This window comes from Paramisgurnus dabryanus, chromosome 16 (assembly GCF_030506205.2).
Source record: "Paramisgurnus dabryanus chromosome 16, PD_genome_1.1, whole genome shotgun sequence".
Classification (NCBI taxonomy): Eukaryota; Metazoa; Chordata; class Actinopteri; order Cypriniformes; family Cobitidae; genus Paramisgurnus; species Paramisgurnus dabryanus.
The window spans coordinates 36,880,519-36,897,126 of NC_133352.1; the positions used below are offsets into that span (position 1 = coordinate 36,880,519).

At 40.9% G+C, this 16,608-nt stretch overlaps 1 protein-coding gene across 4 annotated transcripts in view; it reads left to right on the forward strand.

Annotated features, from left to right (window-relative positions):
* Window positions 1–16,608, forward strand: part of LOC135720626 (A disintegrin and metalloproteinase with thrombospondin motifs 2) — a 136,426-nt gene that overhangs the window by 38,449 nt on the left and 81,369 nt on the right. For all 4 annotated transcript variants that reach the window (XM_065242831.2, XM_065242836.2, XM_065242843.2 and 1 more), the window contains exon 3: window positions 13,171–13,333. In XM_065242831.2, the coding sequence (XP_065098903.1) occupies window positions 13,171–13,333 (163 nt within the window). The remainder of the gene's footprint in view (window positions 1–13,170; window positions 13,334–16,608) is intronic.

Genomic DNA, 16,608 nt, shown 5'->3' on the forward strand with positions numbered 1-16,608 from the left:
TTCCTGTAATTTCTAATAGAATATAATGAAGTAGGAAACTAAAGTTGAATAAAACAATGATACACAACCTCTAAATGACACTTGAACTTGCTCTTGTAAATAAGTACAATATATATCGACCAGGCTTAACGAGCAAATATCACATTAAACCACCCAGTGACTCAAAGTATAGAAAAATAATGTAATAAAATTTTAGTCCCACCTCTGAAAACCGCCAAACCGGAAGTGATGCAAATAGAGGAAGAGCGGTCAATTCAATCCGTAGGAAAACAATGATTTGCAATGACAGTTCGGACGCTGAGGAAATATTAAATGTTTGATCAACCACAGCCATACGATTATGTGTCTGCTATGCAGCCAAGAGTGCAGGGACAGATCAGGATTAAACCCAACGGTCAGAGGACAAGACTTTCTGTGCACGTTTCTGACGGACCCGTCATTCACGTTTCCTCACTGGCGGCAAAAACACAGGCCTCACGTGCTTCTTACTTTGACATATCATCGGGATGATAATCCTCAGATCTAACGTGAACGCTACACACATCTCTTTACCTGCACTAAACACACCCAGGCATGAGCGCCGTCCTTATTCTTCATAAGAAACCTGTGGACTCGCTGTCCTGACAGGCTGGATTTTTGAGAGCTGTCAAAGAAACAGTAACCTTATTTTAACTAAGTTTATGTGCTCAGAGACTTGTAAAAATGTTTTCTTTTTGCATTCAATTTTTGTATGGTATTTTCACACAAGGTTATATATTTATCTTGCAAAAAAATGTACGTAAGCTGTGCACTTTAATAATCGAGTGATATTTTCTCTTTGTGAGTATCATTATTGACACATATATTTATTTCTTTGAGTAAATAATCTTTTTCATGCTTGCTTGAAGGTTCATTTAAATTTGGCATTGTCTTCTTTGGAGATAATCATAATCAGCCCATATTAAAACCCACTATCAAGAAATGTGTTTTATAATCAGACCTGAGCTGTTTGGGCACGTTTCTTTCCGACTGGCATCAGTGAGCTTGTTAAGGACAAACCTTTTGTCTTAAGGTGGCAGTGTAGGGGTTAATTTAGCTTAGACTGAGCCTAGGAGTGAGATGGAGGATCACACAATAATGAACCAGCAGAAGGAAGCATGACCGACCATAATATTGGACTGATTAGAGGCGAGATATGCACAGTGTTGTGTTGTACAATGAGCTAACTACTTGTGCCCTTTGAAGTAAATGAGTGCCAAATAAATGGAGAAATAATGTGTGTCTGTGCCAGAGCTGGGCTGTTTTTAATGATTCTCACCACTGTTGGGTTCTAGTTGAGGTGCACGGCGATGACACCGCTGTCTGATAAGGGTACGGTGGTCTGGTTTAATTCAACAGCACACCTATTGTCATGCTTCCACAGTTGGCAATTTATGGAGATGCTTATAATTTGATTGACAGGTGAGGGCTTGCGTATGTATGAGGCTACGTGCCTATGCGTTTTCTTTGCATGCCGTGTAGGAGCTGATCTTGCCATCGTCCTGTAATATTTTTCTCTGGCGTTCTTAGGGTGGGGCACAGCGTCTGTGTGTGTGTGTGTGTGTGAACGTGTGAGGTAGGTATGCATCTCAACAGGTCCTTAAAAACTCTCTGATTGGTCCACTGGGTGTCCTGGGAGATGCAGTTCTTGGCGCAGTATTGGCTGACAAGCTGAAGCTGTCACTGTGCGAGAAGGTGGAGGGCGGGACGATGTCTCCACTGTTGCTAGGTTACAGGTGTACGGTACCTAATAGTCTAGATAGAAATAGAGATGGAGAAGGAAAGATTGCAGGAACAAGAAGTGCGAAACGGGGGTAACAGCATTCCAGAAACTTTTAGCCGGTTGGCAGTGTTTGCGTTTAGCTCTCAGGTCCTGAGCGTTTGGCTATTGAGATGTTCCTTTGTTGCATAAGTTGCTAATATTGTTGATTGATGCCATCAGGCACCATTTTAACAAGGTTTGAGTACAAACATCATTATAAGTCGCTTTAAATGTGGCTGCTTTACAACACTGTGTCATTTATTCATTGAATATCGTCTTGTGGGGTGGTCAGGGTTTCTGTAAGCTGCACACAGTCTGGTTGTACAGGAATTAGCAAGCACTTAAACATCACGACACTGTTTAAATATAGCTCCTCTTTTCTCATAGATTACTCCTCTGAATCGGTCCGTCCGGCCTAATTGAGGTAATCTATCACCACCCCCTTCTCCGAAGTCAAGAGGAAGTGATGAATAGGCACCTTACCGTGCTCGTGTTTTGCCAATGAAAATAAGATGGCAGATCAGAGTCAGAACGGCAGCGGCGGAAGTCCGGGACAGCGCTGTATCGGTAAATCTGAATCGCTAACAAGATTCCGTTTAGAAGTGCCAGGACTGCCAACGGGTTGAGCTCTCTAACGCACGCCAATCAATACGCTCCTGTCGGACGTGACCGGGTCTGCTTGTTTATGCTCTCGGTGCGGCCCAGAAATCCTACACGGTTATGATAAGAGACGGTCAGTGAATAATGAGAATCTCGTGTAAGCAGAAAGACGAAGACCACGCAAGGTCAAAGTTTTGTGTTTTGTGGTTTTTAGGCCACATCTATTAGCTTTAAGGGCATCTGTTTGTGCTAGCGTTTTCAATGGATCAGAACAAACATTTCTCTCTTGACACATTAAACCGGGATAAAAAAGTATTTTAACATCTAAGAGTTACATGCAATAACTTGAACTCTGTCAAAATGTTATAAAAAACTAATCTTAGCTTTTTTGTTTTTCTACTTTTATTGCTCAAAACTAGATTTTTTTTTGTCTAATCTTGCCCATCTTGCTAATTAATCCATTAACGATTACAAGAATGTTTCTTTTTATAGCTGTGTGTTTGTGTATGCAAAAATGCTTGGAGAAATAAGATATTTGTTGCAATGTTGACTACATCTGTTACTACAAGCTTTGATTTAATTGTCAGATGTCACCAGCAGTAATAAAAGCAGTCCTATAGTCCTGTAATGATATATTTAGTATAGTTAAAAAGTGCCGTTGACTTTGAACAAGGCCAGAATAAAGGCAACCAACTGCAGAAAGTTGATCACAATCTTGACTCCTTATTATCCAGCTCTGATGTTAGCTGTATATTAAGATGAAGTAGTTTAGGTGCTCACTTTAACCATTGAAAACCACTGAAAACCAAAGCCAAAAATTACTTTTAAAATATATAAATATAAATGAACACATCTTTTCTTAAAGTTACTGGAATGTTAGTTTCATAGCGTTGTGAAGCAAACAAAGCTGATGGAAATTGTAACAGATTGTTATTTCTTAAATGAATGAGTTTAACCAGGAAGAATAGATGAGTGGAGGAATCCCATCTTACTTGATTTATACTTGATAATACTTTTGCCTTCAATACACTCAAAAAAATAAAAAGTTGGATTTACTTAAAAAACCTTCGTCAAGTGGGTTCCACATAGCTTTGTTAAGTAATGTCAACAAATAAAATTTAAGTTGTATTTACTAAAAAAGTTTGTGTAAAATTGACAATTTAAATATTACATGGAATAAAGAAATCCTAGTAAAGTCACTATTATGAAACATTTAATTGATGAAAAAAAATTAAGATTTAATAACTCCATAACAACGAATCAATCATTCAGAGTGCAGCTGCTCAATACAACATTTATTTAATTATAGTTTATCAAACATATCACAAACATATTTGAAATGCAATGTAACATTTCAAACCATTTGTTGGTTTGTTAATTAACTAATACTTGGCCACTTATTACTCAGGTACCTATCTAATCGTGCTACACTTTTGCAAGAGGGTACAACAATTCTGCCAGAACAACAATTTACCCATAATACACTGCAGCATCATCAGCCAATGAGATGCAAGTCTGTATTGGTTTTATTAATCTCTTACTTTTACGCAACAATGCTTTATTGGACTGAACAAATAATTTTGGAGTAAAGCTGACAAGACACAGTCTTTTGTTGAAATTACTAAGTTAAATTAATCATATGCCGTTACTTGTGTTTGTTAAGTAAAGTGAACAAGAAATTATTTAGTAAAACTGACTCCAACCAAGTTCATTTTTTTGAGTGGAAATGTGACATTTCTGACTGTTGGGCCTGAATCAAACCAACCTTCCAGCATCCTCTCACAACATGCTCGCTCTCTCTCTCTCTCTCTCTCTCTCTCTCTCTCTCTCTCTCTCTCTCTCTCTCTCTCTCTCTCTCTCTCTCTCTCTCTCTCTCTCTCTCTCTCTCTCTCTCTCTCTCTCTCTCTCTCTCTCTCTCTCTCTCTCTCTCTCTCTCTTATTTGCTATGTCTCTATTTCCCTCTGTCACTCATTTGTGTTCTCTCTCTCCCTCTCTCTTTCTATTGCTCTCTCATTTCGCTCACTTCCTGGCTTTTCACCCCACAGTCATTGGCTGCTCTTCACTCTGTCGTGCAGTAAAGCCCTGAGCTGACACCAATTACTCCACACTGAAGCCCCATCCCACATTCTCACACTTTCTACACACACACAAACACACACACACACACACACACGCACGCACGCACGCACGCACGCAACGCACGCACGCACGCACGCACGCACACACACATGCACACGCATGCAACACATGTTTTTAACATTGTACTAATCTTTATGCAATTATCTCTTAAAACACCTGACCCTTTTCACAGACAGTAGTGTCACATCTCTCACTTGATATATTGGTACATTTAAAGTGAGCCTACTTTGTAATTGTACACATTCTGTTTCATTAAAACGCTTATTTTCTGGCACTTTAGTTATTTGTTGAGTTGTACAATACACTTTTAGACACAGTATTGTGTGTTTGGCCAACAGTTGTATGATAGTTTGTTCACCCTGTTGATATTAATAAATGTTATTATTATCTCTTTTCTTTGCAGTGCAAAACTGTGTCAGGGTTTGGAAACAATGGCTTTGTTCCAAATCCTAGTAAACCGCCTGGCTGTCAACTACTTACATACTATAAGTTACTTTTTCAACAACATTATCCTAGTATGATTATAGACGGTTTCATCGATCAGATGCGCATTGTCACAGTTATGCGCTTGAATCGAAGTGAACTTCAGGTCTGTATTTATTTATCTTTGTCTTGCTAGTGGCTATAAACTGATCTCTGAAACAAAGAAAAAAAACCTCATCGACAATAAAATGTTTTGGTTTTCTACAGGCGAGGGGAGACATTATGCATACATAAATTTTACACAGTAACGATAGCTCAGTGTTATAGTTGATACACGCTAAATATGATATATAAACAAAGACGCTGTTGTTATTGATTCATGTTTTTGATGTTGTTACTGCTGAAACCGTCTATGGACAGCAGCTCTGTATTAATAATGCACCTTTTACGAAGTCAACAGGAGTCTTGACGTGAGTTTGCCAGTAACATGTTGCTAAGCTATGCGTGAAAATAAGCAGAAGAATACACTTTTTTATATGATGTTAATCAATTACATAAAGAATATTTGTAAACAAGCATAAAATGAAATAATGTTTTTAAGAGGTTTTCTTTTGTTAGTAAGATGGCTCAAAATGACTTGAATGTCTTGGTTTTAAAACAGAGCCAGTGTGTCATGTTGTTATCAGCTAGCAGTATTTAGATAGGTTTGTTCTCAAGGCAACAGTAATAAGACAAGGACATTAACCCGGCTGTGGGATGTGAGGTGCAGCTGAGCACCTTTAGCCGCCTTTCCATTGCACACGACATGACGAAACGGTTGTCGGACTTTGCCCCCTAGTGGCAGTCGTGATGAAGCTTCAGTTTAATCGTAACATTGGAGAGAAGCTGATTCCAGCGCAAGAGCCTTCGTTCCAATATTTACCATAGTGGAATAAATAAATGGGTTTAAATGAATGAAACCATAAACAGCTCTAAACAAAGACTACCAATATTTTTAATATAGAGACAAGATTAAAATAACGTACATATTAAATTAATAATATATTACTTATCAGTAATCAATAGTTTTTTTTAAGGATTAATGTTACTGATAAAGTTAAACAAAAAGGATTAATAATTTTCACCTCACACACAGTTTTTGATTGGAAAACACTGAAATACATGTCGCATGCGGTGTAGTCGCAGAATCCAATGCTCAAAACGGATTCGAAAATTACGCATCCGCAGATGGTCGGCACCTCACGCAGCCCCTTTGCGACTCTCCATAGGAAATTAATGACTTCCGGTTTATCTGCCGTCATTTGTCGTGTGCAGTGGAAAGGCGGCTTTTAACTGAATCTTTTATCCGTATGTTTATTCTGAGTGTAAGCAATCTCTCACTTCATACACTAACTATATTCTAATTCTTTCTCATATTTCATGTCTTGACTGCTGCCATAAGGTCAGGGTCAGGGCTGGGTTTTAATCAAATCAGAAAGATCCTGTATGATAGAATGAGATTAGATCTTAAATCTGAACACAACATTTTCCAGTTGATTGCTGTTGAATTCCAGGTCATGTTTTCTTTCAACGTTGGGTATAAATCCTCAGTAAGCTCATGTAAACGGTACAAGATTGGGATTTAAAGGCTGGAGTCCACGTTCACCCAATCCTCAGATACACTTGAAAGATCAGTTACTGAGTAAAGAGTAAACATATATTGTTAAGTGGATAGTTGCAGCTGTAAAATGAAATTAAAATGGGCTAGACGTGAGACATAGCACTTACAGTAAAGTTGAGTTCTGATGTTTTCCAGCGTGATACATGAGGTTGTCATGAAAGGTGTTGAAGCGATCCGGCCCACTGCTCAAAGTTACGGTCTTTATTAGGTTTCACTTACCTTGAAATCCATTAGCGGTGCCATGGAAACCATCTTCAAAAACGTTTCACACCCTTGTGCAAAGAAGCAGAAATATGTTTCAGTCAAACAGGGCATCAAGTGAGCAGCTGTTGTGGTTAAAACCACCGCAGATCTTCATCTAATAACAGTTTATGTTGCAGAGCTAATTGTTGTGTTTAAGGTCTACTGTACCGTAATTTGCCCAATTCCTATGCAGGACATTTCTCCCATGCAGGTGCTTGTAGAGTCGTTATGACATGTCGGCATTGAGTTTGAGGTTGGTTTGCATTGCTTATCATTGCACGCAGCTGCAGTACAGCTTCATAAGTGAAATGCCATCTTTTGCAGTTATCCAGGTTAGGCTTCAGTGGTGGTGTTTCAAAAATGTTCTTGATATACAGAACAAAACAGATCACATATAGTCAACATCACACGCGTCACGCTACCGTACATCGTGTCTCTTCGCAGTTGCGCTGTAACAGAAGGGGGTTCATCTTTTCAATGGTCGGTGGTCGGTGGCGTCTGAGGACCAAAGTCCATCTTTGAGCAACACAGTGGATCTTGCTGGGCACGCGTGAAGAGATGTTTTTGCACCAACAGTCATAACCCAAATTTGATTGTCTTTGTCTTTTTGTCTGGGCCGTTTCTGTGGTTTTTTTATTGCTGTGCCCTCATTTGCTGAACTGGAAAACGTAAACAAACCAAGTATTCTTGTGCCGAGCGGCCATTTTAGAAGCTGTTTCTGTGCATTTTTATCTTTCTCCCAAATCCTTCATGGAAAGCAAACGCAGTGTCCTTTCGTCTCCAGCGGGCCTCTTATGTTTTATTCAGCTTCTCCTCGGAGAGCCGAAGGGATGGCGCAGACTTGTCCAGTTTCCCTCAGCGATCGATACGTCCGTGTCTCAGAGCCCCTCGCGTCATCTTTTCTCTTTCTGCCATCGCGCTTTGTGCTTCCTCCGTTTGGTATTCTGGGGCTGGAACCACAGTCTAGATCCATCAGCGAGACCTGGAGATGAAGGGAGGAAGCTACACTCTTTTCTGCACGATGGCATCTTTTTTTGTTTTTGATTGCTGGTTTGTGTCTCTGAACTGTGAGGTGGATCATCTGTTTTTGTAAATAACAGACTTGATTTATGATGTACAGTAAATCACAGTCAGCGCGTGTGTAGGCATTCATTATTGAAGCGAAGAGCCTCAGTCATAACTCAGCAGAGACTCATAATGGTTTGCGTATGTTGTTCTAGCTATATTTAATCCTTTTTGGGTCTGAAATTGTATTAAATAATGTGTGAGAGTTTCTATTGTTTCGAGAAACATATTTACTGTAAGCACTTGGCACAGAGACTGTTCTTTGAACTGCATTAACACTTAACAAGTTTTGCATACTGTAGTCAGATATTTGGCCATTGACTTTACATTTACAAACAACTAAGTGTTTAATAAAAGATTTTATTATGCATGAACAGTTTTACACATTGATAAACACACATCTAGCACATCTAATTTAAATGAAATGATGATGCTCACCAGCGGATCATTCAACCCTTCCTGTCTAAGGTGTCAGCGTTAGAGAGCACTGACTGACAACACACATGTGAAATGTGCCCGAGGCTAACACTGTACACTCCATCATGTGTGCGACATTTCTCCAATGAATGCTGCATGGATTCAGTCAGGAGAAGCCACTCATTATCAGTTGTCTAAACAGACAGATGGAATTAAGGAGAATGACTGGCAACACTCATTTTGGAGGAGAGAGCGAGAGAGAGAGAGAGAGAGAGAGAGAGAGAGAGAGAGAGAGAGAGAGATTAGCTGACACCATACATTAGCACCTCTGCTTGACATTTTGTCTCTCATTCTCGTGTCACTGGCATCAGGTGCTACTCTTTCACCTCACTGACAGGATACATCTCACCCTCCTCTGGCCTTCTTCCTTCTACCTCTTCTGTCTTTTCTGCTCCTTTTCCTCTTTCTTTCCTTATCCCTCTCTCGTAGAGTACAAGGTCACCCCAGGTGGATGCCCTTCTGCGATAGCTTACATAACTCAGGCTGACGTACAGATCTTTAACCACGTTTCTGTGCACCAACCTCCAACTGTGCTCAGCTTGGGTGGTGATGGCTCCCAGCTAAGCCTCTTTTCTATTCGAATCATGTCAAGAAAGCATCATTTTAAGTGACCCGTAGGAAAACTGCAGCCAGTGTCCATTCTTCCAAATCACCTGCTGTGGTTTGTGAATTTTGGTTATTTAGCTAGAAATGGTGCGGGGAACCGTGTTGTGTGTTGATGATAGAGAAAATGTGTCCCTTATAATAAAATTATTCATGGTTTTATTATAGTAATACTGTTGTAACCATGTGTTTTTGGCATAACAGGTCCCATTTGTTATACAGTTTTATTACAAATACCATGGTTAAACTATGGTTACTGCAGCAAAAGAATGGTTAATTTTTTCAGTTTTATTTTTAGTTAAACAATGGTTAATTTTTACATGATGTCTGTGACTTCACTAACCGAACCTGTTATCGTAAACTATTATTTTTAGTTATTAATAATGTTTAAATAATTTGAATATGAATGACCTTATTTTCTCTGATCAGTTATTTCTGAAGTTGTCAAAACACTTCTTACTATTATTTTTGCACAATTAAAATTTTTTCCATATGTCTTCGCACAATTGATAAATTGAACATAAAGAAATGTCATCAACATGTAAGGGGTTGTGTACACCAAAACTTTTACGCCCGCGGCCGGCGCATGTTTTCAATTGTTTCCAATGGAAGCTCAGCGTTTTTTTTCACGAGCTCGGCGCTGGGGGTCTAGAATGGAAAGAGATTCAACTTTGGGAGAAAAGCTCCGCTCGTCAATGTCAGTTCTCACACTGCCGCCCAATCACAGTGGAGGAGGGGCGGGACATTACACCAGCAACCAACCGGCTCGCAGCTGAAGTATCACAGCTATCAAAGCGCTCAGCTGAAGAAAGCTGGCACTCAGCTGAAGAAAGCTGGCACTCAGCTGAAAAACAGCTGGCATTCGGCGTCCTCAAGGCGTTTTCAGCCGCGTTTAAAAGTTTTGGTGTGTCCAGCCCCTAAATCTATTTATTATATAGTGTTTTGAACAATTAACAATTGTGAAAAGCGCTATATAAATAAAATTGAAAAAAAATTGAATTGAGCTGTAAATATCAAATGGGGCCAGAATTGGCTGTGTCCATTATGGTGTCCATCATCTGGCTGTGTCTGTCTGACATGCAGGGTACTTTACATAAACTCCTCCTGTCACAGACCAGCCTTTTTGGTGACACAGTTAAGAGCCCAGCAGCCATTGGCCACAGTGCATCGTGGAGCCGGGCGCAGGCAGAGTGCCCAGCCCGTCTGGTCCTGAGCGGACCTGGAGTTGAGGGGGTAGGTGGTGACCATACAACTCCCTCCTCCGGTTGAGGGCCAGCTGGAGAATCTTTGTTTTGTTCCGCTGCTGGCTGAATTTCTCACAGCAATGCCCTCCATACCTAGGTAAAAAGAGGGCGTGGAGAGCGATGGTTGTGCAGAGCCTAACCATCTTCATCCACTTCAGACATCCAGGAAGAGCCCCGACCCAGGCACCTGTGCTCCACCCAGCTTGAAGAGTGCTCAGAGAGTGATCGACACTGCAGAGCTCGTGTCTACCTCATTCGCCTCTCTTGCAAGCGGACATGTTTGGGGCGTTTGACCAAGGCCAGGTGTCTTCACGATCCATCTGTCTGAATAGTGAGTCAGATCAATGTCTAAACACACAGTTACACCCCACTTCGGGCATCTACGGAGAGCCAGAGTCAAGCATCTGTACCCTGTCCAGCTGCCCCTCTGCAGGTACGTCTGTGGTGTCGTTGGTTTCACTGGTTTGGTGTCTGGGGGAGTGGTAAACCCTTCCCAGCTTGTTATGCTGGCTCCTTCAGACTGTCGGACTCGGCTGTGCGATTCAGTTTACCTGGCATTCCCCACAAGTTTTCCCAGCATACTCTTTACTTCAATGAAAGTTGCAGATGCCCACATCTTGTGAGCGGAGTTTGCGGTCCTACTGAAAAGGATGCAATGGAGCTGGTCCCTCCAACCGATATGAGATCGGCTTTTACAGCCCTTACTTCATTGTACCCAAAAAAATGCTGTGGGTTACAACCAGAACTGGATCTGCTTATGCTGAACAAAGCACTTCACAATATGCCGTTCAAAATGCTAATGCAAAAGTGCATTTTTATACTGTTTGGGCTGCTCCATATGAGACCCCTTTGACATTGGCTGCTGACCAAGTCCCAAGATGGGAGTGGTGGCGTGGCACCCACCATGTGCAGGTCACATCGGTCTGCCACCGGACCTTCACTCTGTGGTTGGACGCCTCATTTCTTCCGGCGGGTGTGCCCTTGGAACAGGTGTCCAGGCATTCTGTTGTATTCACAGATGCTTTGACCATAGGCTGGGGGAGCGCATACAATGGGAATGCAGTCTCCGGGGTTTGGATGGGTCCCCAGCTGCTTGGCACATAATCTTGCACTGAACCACCTACATTGGCAATTACAGGGGCAAATATGTGCAGCACTGCATCTGTGGCATACATCAACCTTCAATGTTTTCTACGCTCCTGTCGCATGTCACAACTCGCCCGCCATCTCCTTCTGTGCAGTCAGAAGCATCTGAAGTCGCTTCGAGCCATTCACATCCCAGGCACGCTGAATCGCACGGCCAACGAGCTCTCAGGGGCATCACTCCCAGGCGAGTGGTGACTCCACCCCCGGATGGTCCAGCTGATTTGGAGTCGGTAAAACCCTATGCGGTTATTCCATTTTGTTTATTCGACTGAAGGACCTCCTTAGGAGGGTGTGGCTCCTGCAGCATTTCCCTTACTGCCAGAAAGAGTACACTTCCCTGTGTTATCTAAGTGTAACTGTTTTGATAGGCAGGAACAGCAGTGACCGGCATCCTTTGAATAATGTCTTGTCCTGGCGACACAATGGCAAGAGGCTTACGCGGGCACTGGAAGGGGCAGCAACCGTGGCACTTTGCTAGGGATTCCCAATTGGTTGATCATCTACGTGACATTGAAATGACTGACTGAAAGGGAACGTCTCGGTTACGGATGTAACCCTCGTTCCCTAAAGGTAGGGAATGGAGACGTCACGTCCCCTCACCACGGTTACTGTAACACTGCTGAGGCAGCCGAGTCCTGTATTTATACTCTCCTAACGGGGCGCACCCAGCATATACAAATACTGCATGCCAATGTTCATTGGCTATTTCTATTTACACTCTCCAGCGAGTTCCTAATTCATCGGTCATTGAGGGGAACAAGTGTTACATCCGTAACAGAGACATGTACTTTCTTAATTTAAATGATGCTGTTCAAAATTGATATCTGTTTATCGATTAATCTCTGGGGTCCTGTTTCTTAAAGCTCAAATATAGCCAAGTGAGTTATTAATGTCTAGGTGTTTAAGATGCAGTTGGTATTGGAAGAACTGGTCCTAAATCAGGCATTAGATGAAATTACAACTTTGAGAGAGAGTGAGAGCGAGAGAGAGAGAGAAAGAGAGAGAGAGAGAGAGAGAGAGAGAGAGAGAGAGAGAGAGAGAAAGAGAGAGAGAAAGAGAGAAAGAGAGAGAGAGAGAGAGAGTAATGTGTCTCAGAGCAGGTGAAACTGGGCCTAAGGGTACACTAAACCTTTTCAAGTCTAAAAGCTGAAGAGAGGATTTCAGTGCTGTGTGTTAACGTTTGCCCAGAGGAGAGATCTCAGTTAGGAATACGTTAGGTGCTGAAATGGAAATTGTGGTGTAAAATTGCATAAAATCAAGATTGAATGCACACACGCTCACATACAGGAATACAGTGGCCGGATTATTTCTTTGGCTTATAAAGTGAAGCTTGTTCCTTATAGCCAGGTGAACTTTTCTTTATTGAATTCACTATGACATCAATATTTTCTCATTGTTTGTGTTTATATAAACGGTGGGCAGGTTGAGACTGTGGTGCCCTTGAGCAAATCACCTTAACTCCACTTGCTTCCTGGGTGATGCAGGGATAGCTGCCCATTGCTCCGTGTGTGAGTGTGTGTTTGTGTGTGTGTGTGTTTGAGTGTGCGGGTGTGTTTGTGCGTGCTTGTTTGTGTGTCTGCATGTATGCGTGGGTTTGTATGTGTGTTTACTACTCACTGGGATGGGTTCAATTTTGAGTATGGGTTTACAATGTAATGAGAATTATTTGAATGCCCAGAACTTTCTTTAGCCGTTTATCAAACACCTTTAATGATCTGTTGTGGTGATATTGTAAAGTTAATGTATGTTCGCCTCACTGAATTTTTGTTGTCTTTGTCTTGTTCTGACAGGCCGGCGTGATCAGAACGGAGCAAGAGGAGTTTTTTATTGAGCCGCTGGAAACGGGACATGAGGTGATGGAGGAGGGTGGTGGACGTTCTCACATCGTGTACCGGTCCGCTGCTGTAAAGAAGCCTCCTGTTAGTTCGCTAGCTGCCGACTTTCACTCTAGAGGTTAGTCCTGTTCAGCGGCATTCACTTCTAGTGTACCTTTGCATCTTAGATGATAAATCTTGATGTATGGCTCACAATTTATCTGCTTGTCAAGAAATTGATAAACCATTAGACACTGGTAAACTATTAAATGGTGATCTAGGTTACTTACTTAGGTTAAAAACCAAAACATTATTAAGAATAATGCATCGCTGGATGTCCTTAGCACCTGCCTGGAGCACTTTCATCTTTTCCTTGCAGTTTGTGGCGGCACATCCGCGATGCACACGTTAGCATGTATGCACTGCATTTTTGCAACTTAGCTGACACCACGGGTGTCATGTGAGACAGATATTAGTGATAAACGCAATGTGCAAACATCTATTTGTTGTGGTTAATTTAGATTTTTTTGTATCTGACTGACAAATAAATGAATGTATGGAAAACCCTGCATTCCAACGATGCTCACTCCTTCTTTATGTGTGATGTCACAGCAGTAGACAGGGCAAATATTATGACACGCCTATAATCCCTCCCACTCTGAAGTGCTACTAAACTCAATGGAAAATAAAGCAGTTTTGAGTTTCTGTTTATGAATCATTGTCTGCCCATATTGGACGTAATGAACTGAAAGAGAGCAATCATATCATCAAAAAGAAACATGGACCATAAAATCAATAAATAATTTAAAAGCCACATTTACATAACATTTTTTTCACCTAACCCTAAACCAGGACGATTAAAAAATAATATATAGTTTTTTTATGGATGTAAAAACAATATTTGCACAAAATCTGATCCCACCTGTGAAAACCCTGCTTGTGTATGACTACATAAAATCAACTCTACGTAATGTAAAGATCATTCTGTGAAAATATCATCTTGTAATCTCTTCATTAGATTATGAGACTGGATTTCACAGATGTTGAATGGTGTGTTATTTGTAAGTGGTTTTATTTTAAAATCATCTGCTAAATGAATGAATCAATGATTGAATGAATGAATGTATTATTTCCAGATGGTTTAAAAAGGTGATGTTTCCGAAGTGTTAAAGTGACCGAATACAAAACGAAATGTTTTTAGTAAACATAGTTAAAAAACTGGATTGTAGCATGTTTTTGCGTTCTTAAGGCAAATGTCTTCAGTATTTGAGATTGTATTGGTTATTTAAGCAAGCCGTAGATTGAATGTTGGGAGTGACATTTTGCAGCTTTGACAAACAGCTGTTCTAGGTGAGATGTTGTTAGCGTCATGTGGTCATGTACCAATTCAAAAGGACAAAAAATCAATTCAAAACCTTTCTTCAATTCCTCTCGGTGTGCACAAAGCTTAGACAAGTTTCCGCTCTATTTTCTGCTATTAGAAAGTCTTTATGGTAAAGCTATCACAGGCCTATGTTTAAAATGTCACATATCAATAAACCTGCTGTGTGAAATAAAGAGAGTTTGGGTGAAATTGTGTGCTTTAAATTCAATATTTGAAATGATTATTGTAGTATGTGAGCAGAATACATTTCTTGTCTTTTATTTTAAAACGTAGTCACTGCGGGCTTTTGGTCTCTTCAGATAAACAAATTGAAGCGATTCTATCTGTCATCCTGAACACACAGCAAATGAGTTTCACTGCCACAAAAACAAGAAAGCCAAAACATTTGGTTTCCTTTCAGAGGAGTGACAGCCATATGGGGGAAAGAACTGTTGCACATGCAAATAAACAATTATAAAACTAATATTTGGTTTTTCATAGCAACCTGTTTACAGTAACACATTCCAATGAAAGCCAATGCATGAATAATATTTGATTATGAAACAGATTTTCACCAATTGAAAGAAATAATCTGTTCTCACTCCCTGAGTAATAGTGAGGGAAATACAGTATGTTGCTTTATGTATAAGATAATAAATGATTAATTCGGTTGTGCATTTTTCAAGCTCTTTATAAAGCAACACAATAAAAGCATTGGCTTTGTGACAAAAAAGTTAGCTGAATGCCGAGTGAGCCGTTCTTGGTCGTATGATGGCATGTATACTTTATTGGCTTTATTGTCTCTTTGACTACCATTAGAGATTAAAAAGAACAGTCTGGTAAACACTTGTGAGCAATTATTACACAATGATGTGCAAATAGCTTTTTAAAACATGGATCATAATGATATCTCTGCATTAAGAGGCTCTGTCAATGATCATAGTCTAATTTTCGGTGCTAATTGCTTAATGGCCTTGGATACGGGCCTGCTTAAAGAATCACTCACGTTTGTATTGATTTTATTTATACGCCTGCCGCATAGAAAGACCGTCCTTGCCAACATCATTTTGTGTACTGCTTTCTCCATTAGATAAAGACATTAGTTGTCAGCTCTTTCAGCTATTGACAGACATTCAAGACAAATATTGCATGCTTGCAATCAGAAGGTAATAATGTGGCTATGGTAGTTTTATTTTCCCATATATATTAGGCCACAACTGCCACAAACCGAAGCTCTTCTTTATGTAAGTCTACAGCCCAATGTTGATCTAGCGCATTTGTTTTACGTAGCGTAAGACCCTTGAGACTAAATTTGCGTACTTGAGTCATACGGGCACAGCATTGGGGTGTGATATTTTCTCAAACAGTTGCCAGGGCCGGCCTGTCCTACGGGTGATAGAGGCGGTCGCCCAGGGCCCTAACCCCACACATTGTAAAAAGAGCACAAAGACTTTCTTCAGATGCAGAAGTCTCCCTGTTGCTTGGTGAGCTGTAGCGCGCACCGATGGAGTGCTTGAGGAAGTCTGGATGGCGTGGGAAGCGGCACTCAGGAGGTGGTCGTGCTGCACTCGGCTGTGAAAGAGCTGAGATTTTCATGGCCAGACGGTCATGTGATACAGAAACAATGTGATACTGCTAGTTGCGTTCTTGCTGCATTTCACCTTGCAGAAATTCATGCTACTGTAGGTAACATCTTTGATGAACGGAGTTTATTCTTCAGCAGTTTAATGGAAGTGCACATACTGTACCGATACCATATGCAATCTATGGGACATAAAGTCATTGAAGTGGAAAAGAAAGACTGTGTTTGTAAGACACTTAAGAGCTTTTCACGCTGTGCTTAACCCTTGGTTATCGTTGTTCTAAACCCTACTTTTACCCCTAGGTTAAACAGTGTTTCACAGCGAGGTTTTCTCTGAAATTAAACCAGGGTTATGAAACCCTGCTCAGAAGCACTGTAACCACTGCTTTTGAAGGTTAAACCTGCATCCCGGTGCCAAGCACATGCAGTGTGAAACAAAGCGGGGTAATAATGTTGTGACTCGATGCTT